Source organism: Podarcis bocagei, assembly GCF_964188305.1.
Source record: "Podarcis bocagei genome assembly, chromosome: 6".
NCBI lineage: Eukaryota > Metazoa > Chordata > Lepidosauria > Squamata > Lacertidae > Podarcis > Podarcis bocagei.
The window spans coordinates 55,222,479-55,237,486 of record NC_138130.1 but is presented as its reverse complement, the minus strand read 5'-3'; the positions used below and the strand labels follow the sequence as shown (position 1 = coordinate 55,237,486).

The window sequence follows — 15,008 nt, the reverse complement described above, 5'->3', positions numbered from 1 at the left end:
TGATTTGTATGTATAACATGTTCTCCTTAAATTACTGAGCTCTGATTCTTGAAAAAGGTGGTAGAAGACTTCAACTAATATGGGGAAATGCAATTTGAGAAAAGATATAGTCCTCATACTTGTAAGCCAGGTTGCTCCCAAAATAATGGAACAGATCCACGAATTTGTATAAAGGATGACACACATTCATCTAGAAATATCACCTGTTGGAGAAATAAAATTTATTGTATTAGTTGTCTTAAGCAATTAGTTACCTTATGCAGAAACTTTGTTCAAAATATTCCATGCCATTTGCCCACACATTAAAACTTATTCTGACCCAACATCATCTAAGGCCAAAAAAAAAAGAAAAAGAAAGAAATTTGAAAGCTTTGCACCAAGGTTGCTCCAATACAAAGTGATTTTAATGAAAAAAATGAGATCATTTTCTAGCTACATAATCTATCTATTAATCCATATGAAATAGGCAACTGTGGAAATAATATATTGTGATAAATGATGGCTTACAGTATACAGGCAATTAGTGTAATACTAATCTGTTCTGTTGGATCTGTGACAGCAGCAGAATATTTTATATTTTATGCTCTTCTTTATGTTATGTTTTGATTTTATGAAACCCCTGTTGTACATTGCTTCAAAATGTTTAAATGTTAAACAATTAATACATTTTGTAAATATATAAAAGCTGAGGCTGCTGAACAGACTTTTGGGTTGGGGTGTTATTTAGGGTTTTTTGTTGGCACAGGGAGTGTTGTCACTGATTTTTGTATATTTTGATTTTTTTTTATATATCTTTATTTTAGACTTTATGATGATTTAATAATAACAATAACAACAACAACAACAATAATAATAATAATAATAAAACAATTGTATGATTTGGTTGTGTCCTTTTGGATGTTTTATTGCTTATGACTACTTTTGTTATGTTTGTAATTATGTATTTTTTCATCCTATAAGCCACATTGAGCATGATTTTATCTATGGAAAGGTGGCTTACAAACAACATTATGTATGTATGTATGTATGTATGTATGTATGTATGTATAAATAAATAATGTATATTTTCTATACCATGGCTTAGTGAATGCTGCAGAAAAAAACTGGGGAAGAGCAAAGCAGCCACCACGACATCCCTGAGAACCTGTGCAGCCAGGCATCCATGCTAGACCATGGCTTGGATTAGCATGTCATGGAAAATGTGCTGATGTCTACTATTAAGATTGGAAGGATGAGATACGCACATCTGTCTCAACAATGTTTTTTTAGTTTTAACAAAGGGGTAGATCTGAATTGTGGAAACAGTCCTCATTTTCACCAACTGAGCATTACCATTCCATAACATGGCTATGATACAAGAAGTGCAACCTGTCTACCACAAATGTAGGTTTGGTAGCCAATGTGTTCAAGACTATTATATACAAAATAACTACAGTTGGCAGCAGGTAGAAATCAAGTTGGGATAGCCTCATGTGCTAAATATGTAAACTAGATGTCACGCCTTGTACCAAGCAATGCATAACCCCTATTTGTATATTTTAGTGAGAATAATGCAAAGCAGTAATATAGTGCATAGGTCATACCTGTTCAGTTTCAACAAAATTTGCCACATGACCATCATCATTTGTTCCTCTAACATTAAATCTGGTCCCAGCTCGTTCACAGCTTAACCGTGAAATGATGCAAGCCTTTGCTTGCTTGTGAGCTGCATAAATTGTTCTGATCTCCACTCCTCCACACATGAGACGCAACAGCCATTCATCACAGTTGACTCCATAATGTTTAAGATGAATGTGCAGTGATTGATTCCTATTGAAGAAGTGATTCAGATTAACATTAGCTGGAGGAATTTCAATATAAAATATGAAGCATCAAAGACTAAAATATCATTGTAAACATAATGGCATGCATATATAAGCAAGTATGCTTAAGTGGAACACAGAGTCATTTTAAACAATTCTAAATTATGCAAGTCTTCTGTAATGACTTTCAAAGCAATAAACATAGTCCAGGAAAGATTAAGGGAAAAGGTAAAAACAAACATTCAGCAAATTACATTTCAGAAAGTCCAGTTTCACTAGGCTGGCTAACCTGCACATTCTAGTAGCAAAGTGGCAGCATAAAGAGACATCATAAATTAGAATTTCTCACAGTGCAAGCTTCCAGTTTCAGAGAAGATACTGGTTATTGAACTACAGAGAGTTTTTTGGGGAGTGGAGTTAGCGTAAATCACGTAAATCTGAAACAATCATGTACATTTCGCATGTGTAAAATCACCTCCAGTTGAAAAAGGATTTCCCCCTCGATGCCTGCGTCTGACAATTTCATGTGTGGATGTTACAGAAACTAAATGTCACAGCCCTGGGCAGCAATCCACACCCATCTCAGACAAATATGCTGATCCAGATATTGAACAGTGTTCCTGATGTTACCAAGAGACCACAGCATTCCCAAAGCAGTACTAAACTCCAGTTCAGAATGTGTCTTTTGGGGAGGTGATCCTTTTAAAAGTGTCTGGGACTCCAAAAGTAGACAAAGGGCCCACTGATGTTTCTCTATAGAAGCAATCTTGATACTCAAACTATCAGGTGATCACAGTTCAAATAAAAGCAGGGGTTTTTTGGTGGGGTCAGCGAACCCCACTTTTAAGCACAATCTCCACTATTTTTGCCAGCTTAGATAGATCTAATGTCATTAATATATTAGAAGCAGCTTGGACAGTTAAGAGATGATTCATTGAGGTAAGTGAACAGCTTCTTGGGGCTCTGCATGTTTCATGAATGTATCATGCAAGTACAAGAAATTTGTATTCTGTGCAGAACGTTGAATATTGAAAATGTTTTAGCTACAAAGGCTACTTACTTTGTATTCTGCTTCTTCTAATCACAGGAAGACTAATGGAGTCATGTAGGACTACAATGTTACTTGGGTTTAAAAATTGGAGGCGTTATCATTGCATCCATTCCTTTGCTTTCTTTATCTTTTCCTTAGGAACTTGCTTTCTAAAAGTACTGAAATTCTTATCCTGTATAATTAATTTCCCTAAATTTCAAATTCTGTCCTGCTAAACTTGTACAGAATTCGCTAAATGTACACAACCTTGAATATTAGACAAGGCATCTAATAGTTTACACTATTATAACAATAATGACCATTCTATAAAAAGAGACAGAATTCTCTGTGTATAGCTGAACAAGCACAAAACAAATATTTTTAAGTTACTAGTATCTGTGACTGTAATCATTTGAACTTAATGCGAATACTGGCTTTTCACTTCTCCTTTTAACACTTGTAAAGTATTTCCCAGAACAGCTAAGCATGAGTTTGCAAAATGGTTCATTCTGTGTATATACTGTATTTGTGTGTGATTTGCCCATATTAATACTCATAAAAACATTAAAAACCATTTTATATGAAGAAGTACTATTTCAAAAAGGTAGAACTGCAAGCAGTATTTTAACATGTGCAATGACAAGAAATTCAACAACTCAAAATACGAAGGCACACGGTATCAGACTTCCTAAAACTTATAAACTCACCAGAAGAACCTGTTATCAGTGCTTTGTTCTTGCATGCTACGGTGGGCATTAAGACTAAGATCTAAACTGACCCCAGAAGAAGACCATGCAAAATAAAAGTTTCCTGAATTCAAAACTTTGCGGACTTCAGAGATGCGTTCTTCATCAGATGGGTCAATTCGTAATGATATTAAATCAGTGGAAGTAACACGAAAAACTTCAGATTCTTGGATTTTTCCTACAGACATACATCCTGTGACAAGAACTAGATAATGTAACAATGTGTCTCCTGTAAGAAACAAACGTAAATGAACAATCAATGTATTTTAAACTTTTGCAAGACACACTTTTGCATTTCCCTGTTTTAAGTATTAAACTTTTAAAGAGAGGTAACTGCATAATTCTAAAGTTTACTTTTGCACATAAGACTTTCCAGAAATTGATTTTGCATGAACAGTAAAACAGCAGTTTTTAAATAAGTGCTGGGCTGCAACCATGTCAACTTTTAGGATGAGTATGCTTATTGTTTTGTTTTATAATTACTGATAGGGTATGTGTAAACTGAAATGTTAGAAACCTTGATTCCAATGGCATATTTTAAATTTCACAGAAAAAAATGAACTTCATATCTTAAGGAAAAATATACCACCATGCCTCATATGCTTGAAAGGAACACCACTGAAGAGACAATGTAATTTACTACAAGCCCAACAATTATTTAATGGCCAGAGTCTCATGTATGCCATCAGAACTTTCAGCTTCTGATCCCCAAGGCAATCCAATCCTCTCGTCATGTTACATATGCCATGTCATACACATCTAATTGACTCTGAGACACCAAAGTTTTGAAAATGATTTGCTGTTTGGTGTTGGAGAACAGGAGAGGCTATTTAGAAAACTCAGCAAGCATCACCAAGGGGGAAAAAGGGGGGAGGGATTCCCGCTGCACATACAAAACTAATCATCAATTTATCTGGAGTGTGGTGATCACATACCAGCAATTGTACCGGCAGCAAGATGGCATGAGCAATCTTTTAACTGTTACTGTTTTCATATGAAAAGAAAGGGCACTCCCAAAATGAGATTTACTCACCAAGATTTAATCTCAAAACACCTAGCAGTCCGTATGCATCCATCACCTTGGAGTACATGTTCTTGATTGCCTCTTTCTCTGCAGATGCTGTTTATAAAATGTGAAGGATTCAAATTATGGCAAAAGAACTATACTTATGAAAGACTCTTCCACTTCATATTTTTATATATATATATATATATATATATATATATATATATATATATATATATATATATATATAAATGTTTTTAGTTCAGTCATGCATATCCCACATGGTACTTCCATTGTCATGGTGAGATCTGAGGTTCAGCTTTTCCCCAGAAATACTGAGTTGGATAGAATACCATTTTGAGACTTTCTGTCTGACTTGGAAGCTTTTTGTATTTTCATCCATCTGCCTATGGACAGGAAGTCATTAAGAGTACTGCAGCATCCTGTTTTAGCTCCTGCTTTAACAGGTCTTTGCACAATTTCTGGCCATTACAAAGGATTGTATTAAACAAGTTATTCGGAAAATTCCACTTCAGTGAAATTCAAAGAAATAAAGTACTGCAAAAACAGCCTGCAGTTATTCTCCTGCTGCCTGTATCAGCGGCTTATATGTATAGTACAAAGATTCTAGAAATGTTATAAAACTGAAGCTCAGTTTGTAGGTGTACATATGGATAAGAGACAGGGGGAAAGGACTTACACTTCTCCATCTGAGATTAGAATCCAACTACAGATTACAAATTGGCAAAACTCATATTTCTGAAGAACAAATACAGATACAAATTTTAGTAATCACTAACTCTTAAGGTTCCAAGGGATGTGGGGAAGAAAAAGAATTTATCCTTGCCCACGACCTTCTACTCAAATATAACATTCTTCTAATCCTTATTACTGCTGTGCTAAGTCAAGATTTTGCAGCCATGATAAACTGATAGCAACAGTGAAAATCCACTTCAGTAGCAGTAGACTCACTTGTACACAATGAAGAAGTAGACCTGTGACATCATAATCACACAAATTAATGAGGGGTGTCTCTCTCTGGGATTGAAATTTCAAACCAAATTTAAAGCATTTTTAATGGTAATTCTTGTTCCTCTAAATCAGGGGTGGATCTCCATACGCTGCTGAACTACAGCTTCCAGAGTTGCAGATGCTGGTCATGATTAGGCAGTCTTAAGAAGAAGGGAAAGATGCCAGTTAAGCTCCATACAGAGCACTTTGATGAACTGAGACATAAAAGGGCATATATAGGAGACTGAAAAAGGTATATGTAACCAGGGATATTTACAACAGTGCACCCCAAACTGTACGAACAGGAAGGATAAGACAAGAATGAGCTGCAAGGGAATGGTAGGTCTGCTGCTTAGACAAGACAGTAAGTATAAACAAGTGAAACAGTGAAAGAAGAACTACTCAAACTCATATTTTGCCTCAATCTTCTACCACAAAACATACTGTGTTCTACCTGAGAAGAGAATGACAAATGATATAAGGAGAGGCTTGAACCCCAAGAGATAGAGAATCCTTAGCAACTGTAAACACGTTCAAGTCTCCAAGGCCAAATGAATTACACTCCATGGTGCTAAATGAGTTTGCAGGTATTTTCTCAAAACCACTGACTAATCTTATGAGAGCTCTTGGAGAATGAGTCAAGTCTCAAAACACTGGAGATAGGAACATTTGAGATGGGGACACAGGGAATCTGGAAAACTACAGGCCAGGCACCCCGACACAGAACAAAGAAAGGTTATTAAGCATTTGGTCTATAAGAATCTAAAAACATTGCATCAATTTCTATGAGCCAGCATGGGTTGCAAAAATAAGGAATGTCAGATCAACCTTGTGTTCTTTTTGCTAAGAGCTACTAGCCTAGCATGTAATCATGGGAGTGTCACATATACAGTATATCTTGATTTTAGCAAAGCATTTGACAGGGTCTCCCATGGTTGCCTTGATGACAAAATGGTAAGTGAACTGGGCAATACTATAGCTAAGAGGCAGCCACAGCTGGTTGAGCACTTTTACCCAGTGAGCACTCATTAATAGCTCTGTATCAAACTGGAGGAAAGTCTTGAGCAGAATATCATAGGGCTCAGTCCCACGCACTGTGTTGTTCAGTATTTTCTTAAAGACTTGAATGAGGGAAAAGCTTGTAAGATTTGCAAATGAGAAAGTTGGGAGGAATACACAGAAGACAGTATCAAGAGCCAAAAGAAAAAGATATCCTAAAATTCTGCAACGCTAGGCTGCAACAACAGGTGAAATTCAACAGAGATAAATGTAAAATCCAGCATGTAAGTGCAAAAAAGAAAAAGAAAATCAAAGGCAGAATATGCTATTAAAAGCTAATGCAGACTCAGGCTGCATTAACATAGTACCTGTATAGTGTTCAGATCACAGGTAGTAAACATTGCATTCTATCTAGTACTGATGAGAATGCATCAGAAATACTGTGTCCGGTACTTGATGCCACATTTTAAGAGAGGCCGTGCTAAAACTGCTTGCGTGTATCCAAGGAAAGGCAATGAGGGTGGTGAAGGCTCTGAAAAAGTCCTATGAGGAACAGCTGGAAGAGCTAGACATGGTTAGCCTGGAGAAAATGGGGCATAACAAGATAGGGGTCTTCAAACATCTGATGGGCTGTCATACAGGCCTGATCCTTGTTGTTCCAGAGGGAAGGACTAGAACCAATGGGTAGAAATAGGATTGAAGCAGATTTCAGCTGAACAGAAACCTTCTAACAGTAAAAGAAGTTCAACAGAGGGAAAGATTGTCTCAGGAGGGGTGGGCACTCATCCACTAGAGGTGCTTAAGCAAAGTCTGGATGGCCATCTATTAGAGATGCTGCAACTGCATCCTACATTGTGGGGGGCTTGCCAAACTAATCTGCAAGGACCCTTCCAACTCTGCAAGTCAGGTTTTCCCCCTTTTATATTTATTCACACAATGTAACTGACATAAGACATGAATCTCCCATTCCTTCTACTCAATTGCCTCCCCTTCCCAGATTCTGCTTACAGCGGAGTGACTGATCAACTTTAAATATGATTGTGTTCTTTAAGCAAACATGTATCAATACACTTGCAGGAAATAGATCTACCATGGTATCAATAATAAATCAAAGCTGAGGTGTATACCAGAAATTTGTGAGCAAAAGCATCTGTAGAGTACTGCCCAGCTATCGAAACATGACTCAACTGGACATTCTGTAAAACCCAATACACAGTATCTTGGTATCAGAATATCTAATCTTAAAGGATGAAGAAAAACAGAGGCCTGATCAGTAGTTATAAAAGTGGAAAATTGGAAGTCCTTTAAATGACAAGTGATCTATGCTTGCCTTCCTAATAAGGCAAGGTCAATTTTGTCTTTATACATTAAGACAGAATCTAATAAGTTTGCCCCCCACCCAAAGAGTAGGAGCTACTAAAGTCTAACAACTGCTCCCTATCTATCTATATTCTCATTCTATTAAAATGTTCTAAAGCTGCAATCCTTGCATAATTACTTGAGAATAAGCCCCACTGAACTAAGTGCTGCTCAGTTCTGAGTAAACATACATGAGAGTGCACTACAAAGATTGAGATATTAAATACCTACCCTACATGCATGTAAATATACCCTCTTTAGCTGTGTTAATGCATGCAGGCACTTGAACACTTCCATCCCAAGAGATTTTATTCTTTCACTTAGCTACATCCATAATTTAAATCCCCTGATGGTAGATTAGATGGTGTGTGTTAACAGAAGTGCTCAATATACATTTTAAATCTAAGTTCCTATTAAGAGCTGCCAACTGTTTGTGCAGCTGTGGCAAAAGCAGAAGTTCATGCTATAGTTCATGCTACAACATCTTAGAACATCTGCATCCTTTCCAACACAAGCCAGGCAATGCTATTAAGCCCTATGCCACTTCCCTCTAAATAAGTAGGACTAAATCTTTATCTCCATCTTTACTGGATATGTTGTTCAGCAAAGAAAAAGTTAACTCTCCAGCTCATTAACACATGAAACTGTACCTTACATGCTTATGCATAGAATAACAACTTTGGGGATCTTTAATATAGAGAGAATTGTGTGACACTGAGGTTAGTGCACTATGTTATACCCAAATAATCATAATAATATCTTGCTTTCTTGGAGGAATTAAGAAACAACATATGTTGCTATAAATTTAAATAAAATGTTATTTTACACAGAATTGTGGGAAATGAATAAAATGGTTTTGGAGCTTAAAGTGTCAAGAAAGACATGCAGAATAGTAAATTGGTTAGTTGTTAAAAGTTACACAGGCTACCCAAGTTCCGGACCATAAGCTCAAACAGTTCCAGTTACACAGACAGATGGAGGGAGCAGAGCTCATCTTACATGGAACAAATGTGGGTGCTAAGGAGCCAGGAAAGTGGCGTTTTGAACAATTACATGGACTAAGAGATAGTGAGGTTGCAGAAAAGAGAAAGGTAGAGATGTTTTGCTCCACAGTGTCAGAACAGGGTGGGGAGCAGTCTCCAAGGCAAAATAAGCACCGTTGAATAGCCTCCTGAGTTAAAAACTATAGTTAAGGCAGCTGCAAGATGTCCAGTTGCAGGAAAGAAGCTTCCCGACAAGAATTAGCTCTAGAGCAAAGAGTTATTATCTTAATGAGGATGCTGGATGGAAAAGGTAACTGAATGCTAATTAACTCAAGCATCAAGTAGGTTACCAGACATCAACACAAATTTCCTCACGGCAGAGTGGCACAGGGGTCATGAAGAGCCTCTGGCCAGTCATAACTTAAACCCAGGTGTGCCATTTGAATTCTCTCATGGGAAAAGGCAGTAATATTTTCCTAAGAAATGCAAGTTTAGGCTTAAACCAATTACTGGTGGAAATTGCTTGTTAGAGGAAGCCCCCATTAGATATAGCAACAATTCTGGATACTAATTAGGCTTGCACTTACATTGCAGTAATTGCAAAAGTTTATTTCTATGCATGGGAGAATATACTGTTTAAACCAATGTTGTCTTCTCTTATATTGCAACGGCACCACACTAACTGCAGAGAGGAATGCCAAAAGAGACACCGTTCAGGGGCATGTGTAGCTTTCCAGATGAATCGAGCTTCTAGGTTACAGGTTTGAACACAATGCTGAACTGCCTAGATAAAAACAGATGTGAAAAGTTCTGATGTTCCTGCAGGCACACTGGAGGGTACCAGAGGAAAGATGAGCCCAAGGCTCATACTCAAAAATGCTAAACAGCCACAGTTTACCTTTACATCTTGTTATGTTACAAATAGGATAAGTAGACTTTTAAGGCAAGTTTCAAGAAATAGCAATAAATTAAAAAATGTATTACTCTGAAAAATATAGTAGGGCAAAACACCTTTAAGCAAAAAAGGCCAGGAAATATTCAAAGGACATTTAGATCACTGACACAACAGATATGGTGACTCAACATTTCTTCATCTGTTTTCATTTTTTAGCATTAGGAGTTTTTTAATTAAGTTAGCCATCTGCTTGTATTTGCAGAGTTTTGCTACTTACAGAGAACAGCCACAGCACCAGACTCGAACATGAGACATTCTTCCTTGTTTCTGGCTTCTACTATCACACTGAATGGCGGTGGGTCTAGCTTATGATAGATGCGATAACCTTTACTGAATGCCATTTTTCCTTTATCAGAGGCAGAACTGTGTAACAAAGTACAAAAAAAAAGTGTTAGTGAAAGTTTCTCAACATTCAGAGACATCATTTCTAAAGCAGTGTGAAACTAACCTATCCAACTGGCACAGCTGCATTAATTTCTACTAGTGGGAACCCAAGAACTCTGCTGGAATGTGTTTTTAATATGCCTACCTTCTAGCATCCTTCCCATGATGCAAGAACTACATCAGGATTAGTTAACAGAATCAACTTCAGTTGAATAACAGATATATACTACAGGTAAATTGTGATAAATGTTTGCATGAAATATAAAAAGTTATGTAATGCAACTGGCTACAGTCACTTGTGCCCTATTCACTTCCAGGCTGCCTCATAGTGAGTTGCCTTCAAAGACAATTAAGGGCTTTTCTGATTTGACTAGAATGCAACTGCCTGGCTACTGACTGTAGCATGATGGATCCATGTCGCTCTTGGAACATAAATGGCTACCTTACATGGAATCAGACCATTGGTTGATCTAGCTCAGTATTTTTCACTCAGACTGGTAGCAACTCTCTATGGTTTTAGATAGATTACAAGTACTACCTAGAGATGCTGGGTATTGAACCGGGAACTTTCTGAATGTGAAGCAAATGCTCTGCTAGTGAGCTACAGCCCTTTTCTGATTGTATATTACCTGCATTGATTACCAATTGTTTCTGGGCTCAATTCAAAGTGTAGTTATAACCTTTTAAACCTTAGCATCTTTGAACCAATGCATTTTAAGAATCTCCTTCACCCATCATAGCAATATGCCAAACCTTTGAACAGTCTACCACCCTGCTCTATTATGTGCTACCATGGTACATTGGGGGGGGGGGCATGAGGAGGAAGTCACCAATGGAATACCCTACCAAAGAAAGTATGTTTGGTCCCATCATTAGCCACCTTTTAATGAGCAACAACAACATGCCCCCTTTAATGTCTCTTTCAGTTGTTGCTTTTTTAAAAAAACTGCTTCACTGGGTACTGTTCTCAAACTGGCTTATTTTTATTGTTTAGTCTAATTTTGTAATTATTTCAATTCATGCATCTGGACTGTGCATATTGTCTGGGTTATTTATTTTTAATACTCATCCATAATAAGTGGTTGGGGTGTTGTTGTTTTTTGGGGGGGTGATTTTTGAGGAAGAATACTTTTAGTATATTTGTTTTGTTTTAATGGATTTTATTGCGTACTGCATGCTGTTCACATAAATAGCTTCACTTTGGGATTTCTTGAGTGAGAAGCAGTACATAAATTGAATTAATCTAATATTTTACAACATTATTTGCCATCTTGATAGAATGTTACTGCTTCATGAGAAAAATACAGTTCTCATACAAGCAAGTTCTTGGAATGGATTAATATACCGGTATCTAAATATTCATCAGATTCTTAATTGCCACAGTGCAACCTAAATGTGCATCTGCATCAGCTGCTTTCTGAGAATATATCCCAAGAGACTCAAGAAAAGTGAGTGTAGTCCATATCTTATGACATTCCTAATTACGGTTGCATATCATATTTTGTAGGAGGATCAGCACCATGCAAAACACATACTAATGTCTCCATAATTTTACAATGGATAAACAGGCATTAAAGAAACATTATTCTTGACAAGCTTGCTACATTTCTTTAAAAATGCTTACTCATGAGGTGATCCACTAATGGCACACACTCCAATTTGCCACTATCTTATCAATTTTCAAGCACAATTCACAAGTGCTACAACCTGTCACTGTAATCAGCATGCTGCCTTGCCTCCTCCCAAGGATATCTACTTGCAAGAAGGCATCTCAAACCATATCAAGTGCAGGCTAGACATCTAACAAGTTTTCCTGTGCCTCTTCTTGGATCATATGAGCTGCAAACGCCAAAAGACCATTTCCCAGAAGAAACCTCACAGCAGTGAAGTACAAGCAGAAAAAAATAAACAGAAATAAAACCCAAAGGTTATGATGGTCTATGAACCAAATGAGACAAATAAGGTCATGAGGTATAAACAGGCAAAACTTATTTTATTTTGCACTTTCCAGAAACAATTGAAGGCATTTTGTTCTGATAAGACTTTATGGCTTGGATAAATGTCAACATTGTATGTTTCCTGCCTTATTTTAAATGCATTTGTTGGTTTTCTGTCCTTAACTGTTATAAATTATTTTCAGTGTATATTGCCTTGATGGTTGTTTAGAAGGCAATTAATTAATCAGTAATGTTATAAAACAATAAGAGTAACAATAACAATACCTTAAGAGTAGGTTTGTTTTTAAGTGTAGCAAGCTTAAAAACACAAAATAAGGGTTTAATATTTCATTACAATTGTGCATTCCACATATAATCAAACTGCTCAGTCAGGGCTTAACCTAAGCTAAGGATCATCAGGGCTCAGTTCTAGAAAATGATACTATATTTGCTTCAGTATGTTCTGCTACAGGATAGTTAACAAACACCTATTCTACATCCATACACAGACAGACCAGACTTCCTGGCCTCTATCAGCAGCACACCAGGAGCACATAACACGTAATTTGGCACTTGATGTCAATATTCAGCTATGAAACTAGAAGCAACCAATTTAACATCCTATTTCCTTTTATGAATTACATCCCATGTGTATTTTATTTATTCTGTACAAGAAAGCATACCAGCAAGCAGCCTCAACCGCTCCCTCTCCGTTGCTGCTTATGCATACATATTCATAATGTATGCATTATGAATATGATTTCTTTTTAATTGTATCCAAAACATCTTTGTTATAAGAAGAGCGCCAAGCAGTGATTTTGCTTCTAGCATTTCAATGTTTATTCCCTTGTCATCTGTTATCACGGAAGCACCGCATCACCGAGTACGGTAATCGGTTGCTCAGTAGAATACAACCGAGAGAAAAACGATTAGTAATCATAGCAGTAAGGGGGTGGGTGGGAAGCAGCGTATTTTTTTTTTTAAGCGATTGCCTCGAGCAGTGAAAGCAACACTTCGGGGATGATACATAAAAAAATACGAAGTAGTGCAGAGACGCTTCCGGCAGCCACCTGCCTTGGCAGTTCCTTCCTCCCCACCTCCCACCTTGGCCCCGCACCCGCTTTAGAGGAAAAGCGACCCTCTCGCTTCCCCAGGACCGGGGAGGGGGAGTGGCAGCCAAGCGAAGCTCGACCCCTGCTTCGCCCCGGAGGAAGAGCGCCTGCCACCACAACATGCCCGGCCGCCGTTTCTACAAGGCTAGAGGGGTTGTTTCCCCCGCTTCCAGGGGTAAAAAGGAAAAGCGGGCCGGGGCGGGGGCAAAAAGGGGGAAGCGAAGCAACCGGAAAAGGTTCGCGGTCTGCAGACAGTTATGAGGGAGCGAGACAGACGGCTCGGCTCCCTCGACAGGCACGCTGCTGCAGTAGGTGGGTGGGTGGGAAAGCGGGCAGCCGCGAAGGGAGAATAATAATGATAATAATAATAATAATAACAGGAGCCGAATCCGCGTCGCCCTCCCCGTGACAGACCGAGGCAGAGAGCCGTGTGGGTGTCGGCGCGGCTCAAGAAGCGTCCATCTTGTGCCGAGGGAGCCGCTTCCCTTCTCCCCTCGCCAGCCCCGCCAAGGTGGCTCCGGCTTCCTACGCACCGCGGGGACTTAGGCTTGTCTACACGGAGGCAGGAGAAAGCGGGAAGTGGTGTGAGGATTTGGGGGGGGGGGAGGAGAGAGAGAGAGAGAAATATATACTGACGTCTCGCCTGCTCTCCTGCTCAGCTCAGCTTCCCTTACCGGCTCCTCCGCCACCTCCAGGGGCGCTTCTTCGTGCCGCTGCCTGAGGCGCCTGCCTCACTTCCTCTCTGGCAGGGCCACCGCTTCCGCATTGCACCGCCCCCCCCTACACCCACACCGGAAGTAGTGCGGAGATAAGGGGGGGGGGAGCGGAGGGCAGCGCGAGCGCCGAAAGGGCGGGCGGGTTTCGTGCCAGCCGTTCGCCAAGGCGGCGGCGCGTCTTTGGCGCCTTACATAAGCGCCCCCTTTTCGCCTCTGAGGCCGCTGCTTAAGGGACGCTGGCTTGAGCGTAAGCTCCACTGAACTCAGTAGGGCTTACCTCCGAGTAGAAACGCCCCTCATTCAGCCTGGCAGAAGCCGAAGCAGCGGGTTTCCACCCTCATCTCTTTCTGTTACCTGTCGTATGACAGGCTGCAGGGCTTCTGCCGAGCCTTGTTGTCCTATTGACTGACAGAGAAGGCACGACGAACGTTAAAATGACTAACCATCATCATAATAAAAGCACTCCTCCTCCCCGGTGCCTTTGCTGGGAGCAGGTTCTTACGCCTTAGTTAGGTTGGCTACTGATGAATCACACCCACGGTCGGTTTTCAGATACACTCGGTCAAATGCAAGGGGCAATTGCCTCGTTTCCCAAGGAGCCTTCCTGAATGGTACTAGACGTGTAAACATGGCATTTCAGACTACCCTTTGCAATGTTTTTTTGTTGTTGTTGAAATATTTACCTCCTGGGAATGTTTGATCTGGCTGTCAAGGCTATATTACTACTATAATCTGAAATGCTAAGCCTTTTCTATTGCAGTGTTTTAAAGCGACACTGGACTGCTCAGCCAAAATTATTTTTTTGCTGTGACCCCTGAATATGGTAACAATTTGAGTTAATAGTTGTAAACTACAGTGCTTTAGTCACTTGCCTAGGAGTGGGCCCCACTGAACTCTCTTCACAGTAGACGTACATAGGGTTTAAAAAAATATTTCAACGTAAAATCCATTCCTACTTTTTTTGAAAA

At 39.1% G+C, this 15,008-nt stretch overlaps 1 protein-coding gene across 10 annotated transcripts in view; it reads right to left on the bottom strand.

Moving 5' to 3' along the window:
* The window catches only part of SYNJ1 (synaptojanin 1), a 45,668-nt gene extending 31,556 nt beyond the window's left edge, over positions 1-14,112 (bottom strand). For 4 of the 10 annotated variants that reach the window (XM_081199496.1, XM_081199504.1, XM_081199499.1 and 1 more), the window contains exons 1-6: positions 13,999-14,111; positions 10,109-10,254; positions 4,612-4,698; positions 3,540-3,807; positions 1,584-1,809; positions 120-203 (exon numbers count right to left, since the gene is read on the bottom strand). In XM_081199496.1, coding sequence (XP_081055622.1) covers positions 120-203; positions 1,584-1,809; positions 3,540-3,807; positions 4,612-4,698; positions 10,109-10,254; positions 13,999-14,090 — 903 coding nt within the window. In that variant the 5' untranslated portion in view covers positions 14,091-14,111. Of the gene's footprint in view, positions 1-119; positions 204-1,583; positions 1,810-3,539; positions 3,808-4,611; positions 4,699-10,108; positions 10,255-11,899; positions 11,919-13,738; positions 13,921-13,960 lie in introns of those variants that run through there. The other 6 variants (XM_081199500.1, XM_081199505.1, XM_081199497.1 and 3 more) reach the window with 4 other exon arrangements.
* Between the last annotated feature and the right edge of the window lie 896 nt (positions 14,113-15,008).